Genomic DNA, 12,472 nt, shown 5'->3' on the forward strand with positions numbered 1-12,472 from the left:
GCTCTCTTACTACCATTAAATCTACCTACCTTTAGCTTCTTGATTAGAGCTGGAAAAAAGTGGATTGATAGAAAGAGAGATTTACTTTAATTGTCATTCAAAGAGCCAGGCGTTAGGATCATGGTAGGCAGAATAAGAGAATATCCCTGCCAACAGAGATATGATGTACCTTTTGAAATGGTGGAGCTGTTCCCTTTGTAGCTCTAGTGTGTTCAGTTGTCTTACCATCTCCTCACCTCTGTTTGTCCCTCTTGGACCACACGTGCCAGGAGTGTGTGCAGAAAGCTGCGCCTCTGCTCCCATGAGCAGATGGCCTGTACCTGCAACTGTCTTCTCCTTTGTTATGTGAAAACCATGTGCACTTCATCATAAGAGCCCCTCTACTGCTATATAAAATTACTTATGCTTGGGTGAGTGTGTGTAAAAGAGCTAGCTGCACCGATATCCTTCTCAGACTTGCAGAATCATGGGCAAAGATGAAACTGCAGAGATCCTCACTTGGGAGATTGTAGACATGCTGTTTCTATCATCTATTCTCTGCCACGAGTTGTGGGAAGGCTGTAATCTCTTCTCAGGGGAGCTTGGTTGAGGTGATACTGGTGGTGATGACAGCTTGAGGTGGAAGAAGTAGAATTGCAGCTCAGGACAAATGACCACAATTGCCAAGTGACTCATTGAGGACATCAAGGATGCTGTCTGTATGTTCAAATGCTGTGAGGTGCTGGGTAGGTGAGACCAGAGGCCATTGAGCTTGTGGGCTGCTTCCTGGAATGGGCAGCAAAATGCTAGTGAGGAGAATAGGAAAAGGGGTGAGTGTGCAGTGAGACTTTGCCTGAATAACTGCCTCAGCCTCAGTAACTTGAAGCTCATGGACTTCCTGAGCCAGATGTGCCATTTTTGTATTTAATAGACCTCCATGGGTGCTTTTTTTGACTGTATTTTTGTATGGAGATACATATTCCTTTTTAAATTCTAAACACAGGAATGAATTATATCCTGCCTGGAGATGCTTTCAATTTTCTCTGAACTTTTCCTGTTGTGCAGTGGTTCACAGGCATCACGGCTATATGATTAGCCAAGGCTGCTCTCGCTTCATGTTGGTCTAATTATCTGTTCATTAGAATCTTAAGTCTTGAGCTGGAAGTGTGTAGGGTGTCTTTGTTTAAAGGGCAGTCTCCTAATGCAAATATTAAAAGAGAGCTTTCTGGCTTGCCCGAGTCAGACTGACAAGCTAATAATAGCCTTCATGTTAGTCTTGGCTAACAGAGAGCATCAGTATAAAAAGGTTTTAAGGGACTGGTGTATCAATCAAATCATAGAACATAATATGCATTTGTGTGGTTTGCTTGTTTTAACACTTAAGCTCCCATTAAGAAATATTTTCTGAATGCAAAGGGTGTGGGAGTAAAAATGGAGCTCTCCTCCTCTAAATATACTATTATATCCACTTGAGGTTTCAAGTTAGTCTTAGATGGCCTCTAATAGAATGCCATATTACAAAACTGTATTTTTCAATAGCTGTAGTCTTGTTCAAGAAACTGTTCTTAAGTTTGTAGGTAACATATCGGAGCAATGAGTCAGATGGCTTAAAAACTGGTGTGTTGACTGTGTGTGGGGGGAGTTGTGAAGATGGCTAATTGTTGGAGAGGGCATGTTTTCTTTCTCAGCTTTGCCAGCAGAGGATTACATGTTATGCAATTGCTGCAATTTAATTATAGTGTAGCAGAGGTTTTGATATCTGCCTTTAAATTATCCCAAGGGCATCTAGGAAGAATGGCTTACTTTGAATAAATCTTAATAAACATATGACTTTATGCTGCTGGCTTGTTTTGTTCTGTGAGTGCCATTTGTTCCTATTAACTGTATCATAGAAGTCAATACAGCTATTCCTGGAAAGATGGCAATATCACATGAGTAAGAATTCATAGGATGGGCTCAGTATGTCATTACAACGATTGTCAGCTTCTCTCTTTTATTTATGGAAGAGCAATGCATATGAATGTACCTTTATCTGGAAAGTTTTAGGCAATTCTAATAAAAGGAGATATGCATGAATTATCAGTACATGATGTTCTATTCACTAGAGGGAGAGTCATTTTAAAAAGCCTGCTAAGTGAGGCATGGTTGCTAAGTAAGGCGAGGGTTTTATTAGACCAACTGACGTAATGGAAAAAAAGCAGGCAAGATTTTGGGTGTACAAAGACCTCCTTTGGATGTGACACAAACGGCAGACTTTGTGCTAAGAATGGCTTGGGAACAATTGCTCTGAACTGAAGCTAAATACGTTAAATGGTGAGGTAATTTGAGAGGAAGGGGTAGCTGGGACACGTGGGAAGTATTGCTAAGTAGTGGGGATGAGATGGGAACGTGGAGGAAAAGTGGTTTCTGGAGGAATTTAAGGCAATCTGAAATTACGATGCTACTGTCTTCTGTCTTGCTTCATGGTGTTGGCAGCTGCAGCTAGGGCAAACTCAAGGAATGGGAAATAAGGAGCAATATAGAAAACACTCTGCAGTGGAGGAGGAAGAACGTGGAACAATGTGGGAGGGATGCCCACTGGAAGTGGGGTTTAGGATGATGGAGATGAGCAGTTTCTCCAAATCCTGGGAGAAATAGGCATTCTAGTTCAGGAAACTAATTCCGTCAAGATGAGGTTTTCTAGCGCAGATGTACTCTTTACTCTTTTTCCATGGTGAGTGAGGTAAGACAACCAGAGCATGCAGTTGTGGACTTTCTTTTCATAACTTCCTTTATGTAGGCTATCTGGAATTCCTGAGGGGGTGGTTGGTTTGTTTTTAAATCTGATCTGTTTCTCTACTGCAGTGTCCTCGTTCAGCAAAGGTCCTCTTTACCCTGAGGTGGATGTCCCAAGTATTCCCCTCAGCTGGGGAGCTCCAGTACCTTTGGGAGACCTGGCTGGATTTCCCATACTGGGTGTGCTTTGCATGATCACTGGCCTCTGCAGAGTACTGAGAGTCTTCTGCCCAGTACTGGGAATATTGTGGAGTGGATTTGATCTAGGTAGGCAGGGTTTCTTCCACATATTTAGCTCATCAGTAGAAATGATTGCTCTTATATATTTTCCTGTTCTGCACAGGCTTAATTTAATGATGTTTGTAAACTACCTGAAGACCTGCAGATGAAAGATGTACTTTTTTTTTTTATTAGAAAGGCTACCTTGTGTGGTGTTCAGACATAATAGGGAGCTGTAAATTACTTTGGGCCTCTGAGAGGAAAAGCACCGTAAATCTTGAATGAGATATTAGCAGTATCCAGTGTAACTAATGATAACTTTAACTGCCAGGCAGCAGTTGTGCTAGAACAGTTCTCTATCTTATTAATGCAACCACCCCCTCTCCGTTTTCTAGCCCAGGCTCACATTCATATCTCTGTCGATTGACAGAGGAAATGAGTGTGTGAATGTGTTACTCTCTAGCCTGAAGAGGGGTCTCAAACTGAAATTTGGGGAAGGACTTGTCTGCTAGCCAGTATGACACAACTGCTGAATGTTGTTTACCACTGACCAGAGTGGGTATACAAGGTCCCCGTTTCCCCCCTGCGTTTTAGTCATTGAGGTTTAAACTTGCAAATCTTCACCAGTTAGAGCAGGCTGTCTGGGGGAATTAATGATTTAATTATTATGTTAACAATCTGTAAACTACTCAAAATCACTGGATTAATTTCATTTTTGATACAGTAGGCTTCTGCCTTAAAAGAGAACGAAAAACCCCAATGTTCTGTGGCTTTAGTTAGACCTTGCATGTTTTATGCAGTTATTTTCTGGCATGCAGTACTTCCTAATTTACCCCAGGGCAAAGAAATCAGAATAAGGCTGGCAGAATCTCTGCAAAACTAAACACGTGCCCTTTTTTTTGACCCTCCATGCCTCCTGGAATCCTGCTATTTTTGTAACTAGGGCTAGGTAGCAGGATGAAGATTACATATCAACCTACAAAGCAACGCTTTAATTTTGGTCTTGTTATTTTAGGAATAATCAGCAGAGAACAAGGATACTTCCTCTTATGAATTTCATGTGCTTCTCTGAGGCGACTGACAGCAAAGGGGGTCTCTTACAGAATATACATTTTCCACAGCAATAGTTTAAACAAATCTTACCTGCCCTTGAATCCATGGTAAATTTTCCATTGACTTGTGTGGAGCCTGAATTTCGTTGTACGTTTGCATACTGTTTTCTAAGGCAGATGCTGTGTTTTCATTGCATATATATAGAGGCTGGCTATTAAGTAGCTTTGAGCTGTGGAGGTCAGTGCCTATAGTCGTCAAGTCTTTGATTCCCACTGTGGAACCTCAGCTGAAATGGGGGCTGTCACATGTGCAAGACATAGCAGGGGTCTTTCAGCAGTCTCGGTGTAGGAAGAGCCTCTTGAGCTCCCTTGCCTCAGTCGTTTGCTCCTCAGCTTGTGAGGTGCCATCCTTTGTCAGGCAGCGCCTCATCTGAAAGGGTTACCGTAGACTGGTGTTAGCGAGAGACAGCAAAGAGTGTCTGCTGAGTTGTCAGTCAAATCCTGCTCCAATGCTTTAGCTCTCGTTTTCTGGGAACAACATACAGTTGTGTTTTGCTAGCCAGGCTGTTCATGTAAAAAAAATTGCCATTGGGAATGTGTTCGTGCTTGTGACTTGTGCAGCTAATGTATTAATGAAATCTTGGCTCCATTAATGTCTGTGGACCACTTGCCATTCTGGAATCATGGGATCATGATTTGCCAGGTGTTTATGGATACTGTATTTTTTGCAAGAGAGCTGTTTGATCAGTTCAAGGTGAAAAAAAAATAATCATAGAACTACAGTATTTTTAAATGGCAATGTAAAAGCTGTTTCAAATTGTTACTAACTGCTATACATAGCATAATTTTATGTATATTTCTCTAGCCTTCTAAATTGGGTGCTAAAAGTAATAAAGTATATCTTTTTCTTTCCCTCAAGGCCAAATGTCTGTCCAGTGTTTGAGTTGGCACTGGTAGGACACCAACAGCCATGTGTCCAAGCCTTTAGTCGTATGGTCAAGATGTGGAAACAAGGTTGTACAAGGAGGAGATGGTGTATGGGCTATGAGAGAAGGTAATATATTATCTATAATTATAAATGGATTCTTGCTACTGAACTTAGTGCAAATTCTTCGTAACTCTTTTTGGTGTGAGAAGTTGTAAACTCTCTCATCTGAAATATGTGTGACTTAGTTATGGATATAGTTAGTGTCCTGCTGAGACTTCACCTTAAGTCTGTTATTACTAAGCAGAAAATGTGACTCCCCCCCCCCCCCCCCCATGTTTTTGGTGGGTCATGAACTTGGCTGGCTCTAGATCACAATTTTATATTATCAGAAAATGCTTCTGTCTCATTCTCTTTCATGTGAAGTCCAGCTGTCAAGTCATCTACTTTGAAAAATTGAACTTCTTTCTTTTTCTGTCATACACTTAGAACTGATGGGAGATCTGAGTCCCCCAACAGCTAAAACTAAAATTGATTGCAAAACAAAATTACTCACCTTTCACTAGCCTGAATAGAAATTCATCAGAAAATATGTGGACATAGTATATTAAAGCTATTGGATGTTATCAGGATGCATTTTGCTATATTTGCTTCATTTTTAACAAGAACTACTGATAGGGGCTGAAAAACTGTATAGTAAATATGACATGAGTACAGTTTGTTACTGATGAGATGTGGATAAGTGGAATAGAAGTTGTGATTGTTCTCTTAAACTTATTCTCTTCAAAGGTCTGGGTACTACACAGTTTACAAGCAGATGTACAGAATGGAGCATCAAACTGTCTATAAGTGCTGCCCTGGATGGGTCCAACATGACAATGAACCTGGCTGTTTGCACTGTAAGTTGATGGCAAAACTGTGACAAACCGAGAGATGACATCCTTAGGCCTTACTTCCCTACTGATGCTTACTTCTAGAAAGATGGGTTTTGTTTCTTGCTTTTTATAACTGGGTTTTCCAGTTATAAAGAGGTAATCTATTGATGGGGAAAGAAGCTTCTTTTAAAAATACAAAAGCTGTCATATGTAAAAGTACCAAGTATCTCTAATTTTAATCTAAACAGGGGAAACTGAATTTCTGATTATAGTTGTTGCAGCATTTTTGTGCCAGCCTGGCTTTGACAGGCCAACCAAATTTATTGCTGTTACCCAAATTATGCAAAGAAACCTGCTGTAAGGCGCTTGTTTCTTGGATGTAGCACTCATTGTGGAGTCTGACTGGGTTTGGCTCTTTCACTGCTGCTGTTGCCATTGAAGCAATTGTGTTTCTATGCTATGGTTCTCCATCTGATGAGAACCCGTTCCTATCAGTAATTTCTAATCATGATTGGATGTTTTCCTAGAAGATGGAATTTAATTTAAATGTTAAGGAAGCACTTTAGCCACTGTTAACAAGACACGAGTATAAGATAGCCATCTACTCAGTGTTTAGTCTTGTTACTGTTTTGTCAGTAATTGTATTTTCTGTATGAAAGTTAGCATCTGTTCCTATGTATTTTTTAATCTTCATACCAACTTGAGGGCTGCATTCAGAAAGCTTGCTTTTATGATTTTCTCTTTGTATTTAGAAAACAAAAACAAGCCTGAGAGGTATTCCCGTTAGTTTCAGCCTGAATCTACATATTTAGTGTGCACCTGTTTAGTTGTAAGAAGTCAAAGATATGTTTACAATCTGTATTTTGATCTCTGGTGTAAAGGAATTTAACATATTTGAACACCAGTGGCAATATAAAATTATTTTCTTCCTGAAAGAGCAGTGCAGACTTGCTCTGAATTCTTTAAGGCACCAAAGTGGTTGAATTATTCTTTTATATTTGATACTCCTTGTAAGTTTGGCTCAAGTATCTGGAATTTCATTTATTGTAAATAAATAATGTTCTGCCCTGGAAGAAGGGAAGTATTGTAATTCCTTTGGACATATATAACATCTTTTAGTACACTAGTGTTTCTTAACCATTGCTGCATTGTTCTTTAGCAGCTCATCTCTCTCTTCGGTCATTCTGGATTCAGGCAGTGCTTCGAGTCCTAAGAAACTGTTTTCTGCCTCTGAAGCATCTTCAGGTTAAACTGTGTTATCTTAGTCTTATTTTTATTGAAGTTAAATTTCTTCATATTAACATGGTAGTTACACCCATGATAACAAGTTTCTATTGCAGTCTAGCCTTTCCACTTAAATAAAAAGCTGGATTTCTTCTTATTTGGAAGTTCATGTTACAGCAGGACTATGACAGGAACAGGCAATTCTTGGAGAATCCTTGGCACAAAACCAACAACCCTCCCTCCCCGTTTCATTCTGTTTGTGTGCACTAGTGCTGTGCGGTGTTGGCACTTGCTTCAATGGAGGAAAATGTTCTGAAGCAGGATCCCAGATGTGCCAATGTCCTGCAGGATTTCAGGGTCCTCGCTGCCAGTATGGTGAGTTAAACATAAATTGTCTCAAATGCATCTGGTGTTTGGGTAAAATGCATGTTTAACAATATTTGTTAAAACATGAATATTTTATTAATGTTGACTTAAAGTTGCTTTTGCTGCATTCTAACTGGTTATTTGGTCATTCGCTTATTTTCCAGAATTTGCCTTTTTTGGTATTGAATTTTAACAAAGCAAGATGAAAATTTAATTTGGCTGATATCAGATGGGTTTCTGTAATGGATATGAATATGAGCAGTGGTGCCCAGTGGAGTATCTTTCTATTGCTTCTGAACTTGCATGTTCTTGTGGTGTTCTTGCTAAATTTCTCAGCATTGCTTTTACCCTTGTGAGAGTAAATTCTGAGTCAAAACAGGTTGTACAGTAGGTAAAGAATGTAGCAAATGAACCAAATGTATTTTTTCATGGGACTTCTTTTGGTGCATCTGAAAGTAGGAAGTCTGGTTTTACAGATCATTACCAAATATTTCCTAGTATTCTTAAAGTAATTTATGCACCAATCTTTCATTTCGGTAAATGTGTTCTAGCATATTATAGACTAAATTCTATGTGACTTAGACTATCACCCACTCTCAATGGGAATCTTTTTCTCTCATATGCTGGTTCACAATCTGATAAACCCACAATGGGTTGTCTTGTAATTTATGTGAAATAAGACCATCACGTACTGTGTAAAGCTCTCCAAAATTATAGAACTGCATCCATTTGGCTTCTTAAGAGGGGGGGGAAATCATTCCCTCAGAGTAGGCTGTGATTGGGACAAAGGATTTCTTTTGTATTAGGCAAATGATAATTTCCTTTTCAACTGAAGCACATTGTGTTTTGTTCAAAGGAAGGCAGATTTTTGAATATTTAGGTTTTTCACTTTTGAATTCTAGTGTGTTCACATCCTCACCTGGCTTGTCTGTCATGAAGTATAAGTGAGAATGAACATAACTGCAACAATCCCTTTAAGAGCTGAAAAGCTAAGCTCTGTATTTGATACGTGGCTTGTATCATGCTTGCTTCATAACCTCTGTCCTATTCTGATCTCTGGGCTCCACCAAGGCTTGTGTGATAGACTGGGTCTTGTGTGGGCTCACTGCACCAAAGCAACTGTGTCTGTATGGGTAGCAGCCTCCCTCAGTGAAGGTAATAAAGCAGCTGGAGTTACAGTAGGCATGGTAAGTGGGAAATGCAACAAGTCAGCAAACATTGTAACAGGGTTGTTTTCATTGACACCGGGTCATAGATAACAACATTTTTCATTTATGAGCAAGCATTTAAATAAAATTCAGAGCTCTTCACAATGAAACTTCAGCTGTCATCAGATCAGTGTGCCAACATCTGCCTTCAGACAATGTTAGTTCAGTTAAGCAGACTGCAAGGGAGATGCTGTAATTGTGTATTTCTTTACTGCCTACAGAACCAGTAAGTTTATATATGTAACTTGATATGAACCAGAGTGACACCAATGCAGATAGCTTTGATATTGACTTACAGCAGAGCTGCTGCTTCAAGGTAAGCAGGATCAGGATCTCTAAGGAGCCCATATAATAAGCTTTTACCAAATGCAATATAAGTCTTGGCAAATTCTAAACTGTCTTCGCTAGTCTTTTGAGTCTCCTTCTCTTGCTTGGAAATACTTATGGCACTAAAGCATTTCCAGCAGGCGGATTATGGGGGTGCAGCCTGTGGATAGCACAGGTCAGATTTTCAAACTGAAATGGGATTATGTGGTCTCTGTTTCTCAGGTTGGTGACTGCAGACACTGTAAAAACAATGATGTGAGGTATCCTGCAGTTCTGGCTCTTTGCAGTTGGGTGGAACTTTATCTTGGTGGTTTGTCTGCTTTCTATTGATTCCTAAGGTTTGAATGGAATTTCAGTAGTCATCATTTTCAGGTTTATACAGTAGCTGCTATCGCAGCTTGGCAGGAGTGAGTTTATAAATTAAATTCTGAAGGGAAAAACCTCCTTTCAGAAAGAACGTTATGGACAATTCACCTGCCTAACAAAAGCAAGGTAATTTAGAGTGTAAGGCCTTTTAACTGTTGCAGGTGTCTCCAGTCAGATGCTTGTGAGGTTTGTATCATATTTGTTGCAAGCAAAACTAAAGAAAGTGTATTGTGAAACTAGCAGCTATAGCCTCTGTTTTTCTGGCTGATGTTGGAATATTGCTCTCCTAAAGTAGCTTGAATTTCATGTGACTGCATTACTTAATGGTAATATATTGTGGTTTTAAATGATCATTAAGTCTAGTCTGTCCTCTTCTCCTTGCTTGCCTGTGCAACCTTACTGTAAAATAAACTGTTTTCCTTCCAACGCTTAACCCAAAGGAAAAAGAATCTGTCCTAGCAGCATCTTTTGCTTTGAGGATTTGGTGGAACAGAGGAGTGCCAGGAAAACCACGGTTTATGTTTTTGGAACAAGTGCTACACAATGTTAGTGGAAAAGATTATACTCTATGTGAAGCTGTCAAAGGGGACTGTCTTTGGTACAGAGGCATGCTTCCCTGTACCTCTAAACTGCATCCCTCAGTTGCCTCTTTGGCAGGAGTGTTTGGATAACCCTCTTGGGGGCTTTACAGGGGACGGGAGGTTCTAACTGGGTATGAGACCACAAACTACTGGCAGAAATCTGCCCGTTGGGTATCCTTGGTTGTAATCTTGGTTTCTGTCACTTTTGGTGTTGTGGCCTCCTGTCAATCTCCTGACAGAGAGGGAACCGTGGACATTTCATAACTGTACTTTAACTCATTTGAGCAAAATTGCTGCCTGTATCCCATTTTATATCTCCCCCTCTCCAACCTCTTTGCTTATCATCTTTCTGTTTCTGTCAGTCAGTGTTGACAGCTAATTCTAAAGTTTCACTTGTGCAGTGGCCCTCATGATCTCCTGGCTGGGCACTATGATCCACAGACAATAGACAAGAAATTATTATAAAAATATTATGAAAATCAGCTACTTGAAAAAATAAATGGGAACATAAGTCTTGAGAATCTTCTGATCTGGCTTTTCCTGTTTGCTGAGTTTATATTTGCCATTAAGTTAGTAAGGAGGTCAGCCTGCTGGAAATCAAGTTGTTAAATGCTTTGTCTTGGTCTGTCCTGCAGAAAGTTTGTGGCAGGTTTTCAAGAATGACTTATGACAGCCCAGTGCATCATAGCAATCTGTAGCAGAGATGATTATTCACAATTGGCATGATAGCATCTAATGATTTTTTAAAGATATCATGTCGTATTTTAGCAGCCTGTAACACAATGTTATTTCTGATTAGACGCTGAAAGGGTTATGATTCCTGTAACAAGCTTTATGTAATTGTGACTAGAAATGCATTACTGCATCTCTTGTATACTTCACTCCATAGTTTTATTATTTTACCCACACAAGCAGCAATAAAAACTTAGAAGAAAGATTTATGAGTGAAATGGTCGAGCTCTTCATATAGCCATTACAAGGATTCAGTAACAGATTGAGCTGTCTCTTCCATTGTCTGCTGCAATTTGTCTTGTAATAATAGACTTATATCAATTACGATGTAAACTTGTAAGCTGTATTTCTTTGTGGTTTGTTTTTTTTTTTTTTTTTTTTTTTTTTTTAAACTTGTTTGGAAGTTGAGATTCCCATTTCTCTTGAGCCAGTGAAAGGGAGGGAAGACTTGTAACAAAACTGTAAACCCCAGAGCCAAGAATAAAATCTGCTGCAGTGCTGCTTTCATTGTTATTCATTAGTTGTCCTGGTAATCTTGTTCAAGGCCTGCTAGCCACCTGAGCTGGACATGGAAGTAAATTAATTTCATTTAGCTTGTTTAATTCAGCCCTGGGACTTCTGCTTGGACATGCAGCTAGTGAAAGCATTCCAAATTCTACAAACAAGGATAACTTTATTTACTCCTCATGTACATAAAATTGTTCAATACAAAATGAGGGGTTAGTTTTGACTCAAACGTTTTTTGTCACCAAGCCTCAAGTTATTGCTGGTTTTAATACTCTAAGTAAAAGCAAGAGTGAGAACTGACCAGGCTTTATAAGTTCATGACTGAAACAAAATCCCAGCATTAGAAAGGTTTTGCAAGAGGCTACCGTAATTAGGAAAGAGTAACTACAATTGAACATCTCTGAGGCAATGGGTGTTATCAGAAGACATTTAAAAGTAGATGAGGAATGACCAGGGCAGACTTGTCAGGAAAGTCATCTTATGATGACATGATGTTTGTCATCTTAGCTTAATCATTTGAAGAAAGCTGATCACGATATTCCAGTGTTTAGCAGATTAAGTGTCAATATATTTAAATTTTACACTGTTAATGTTTGCTGTAATGCAGGTGGAATTTTCAATTCTTTTATACTACCTGATGTAGATTACTAAAGATTGTGTGCTTTGGAAGCATTTACCACATCTTGAGAGGCAGTGTGGTCTGCTGAAAACAGTGCTCACGTGATATTTGAGATAAGAGCTTTGTTTTTTACTTGCCACTGACCTTGGATATTAGTTCAATAACTTAGCAAATTAAACCACTATGCCTCAATTTCATTATATACAAAATGTTGATAATGATAGCTAGTTCCTTTGTAAAGTGCTTTGAGACCTAAGTAATTAAGTGTAAGATAATAGCATTGGAATGTGTATATAAAGGCAAAATGCACACTGCATGGGTAGCTAAAATGAAATGCTTATGAGATAGATATTCATCAGTTCATTGACTAGCTGTCAATCTCTTCCTTAACTCTGGTCACACACTATTAAGATATTGAACTATATAAAGATTCTAGTAAACAAAAATGTCAGCACCTCCTAGTCCAGGTAGATTAGAGTTTACACTACAGAACTACTTAAAGGTGGTTTGTTTGGGTTTTTTTTAGTTTTTTTGAAACCACTGATTAAAATTGCATGAATTCTGATGTATCTTCTTGCAACTAAAAATGCTCTTTCATTCACTGTGAAAAAGAATTTTCTTCCATTTTCCTCTAGGGAATATTTCCTCCTGCAAAGAGTTATTTGATAAAACTTCTGATTAATGTCCTGTCTGCCATTCTGGTCTGTTGTAGGGATG

At 39.1% G+C, this 12,472-nt stretch overlaps 1 protein-coding gene across 1 annotated transcript in view; it reads left to right on the forward strand.

The window, feature by feature from the left end:
- The first annotated feature begins 2,648 nt into the window (after window positions 1–2,648).
- LOC104835196 (multiple epidermal growth factor-like domains protein 6) overlaps window positions 2,649–12,472 on the forward strand; it is a 188,519-nt gene continuing 178,695 nt past the window's right edge. The window contains 5 exon segments of the mRNA XM_010573084.1: window positions 2,649–2,669; window positions 4,199–4,326; window positions 4,945–5,079; window positions 5,740–5,849; window positions 7,320–7,424. Of these exon segments, the coding sequence (XP_010571386.1) occupies window positions 2,649–2,669; window positions 4,199–4,326; window positions 4,945–5,079; window positions 5,740–5,849; window positions 7,320–7,424 (499 nt within the window).

Source organism: Haliaeetus leucocephalus, unplaced genomic scaffold (assembly GCF_000737465.1).
Source record: "Haliaeetus leucocephalus isolate CR32 unplaced genomic scaffold, Haliaeetus_leucocephalus-4.0 Scaffold362, whole genome shotgun sequence".
NCBI lineage: Eukaryota > Metazoa > Chordata > Aves > Accipitriformes > Accipitridae > Haliaeetus > Haliaeetus leucocephalus.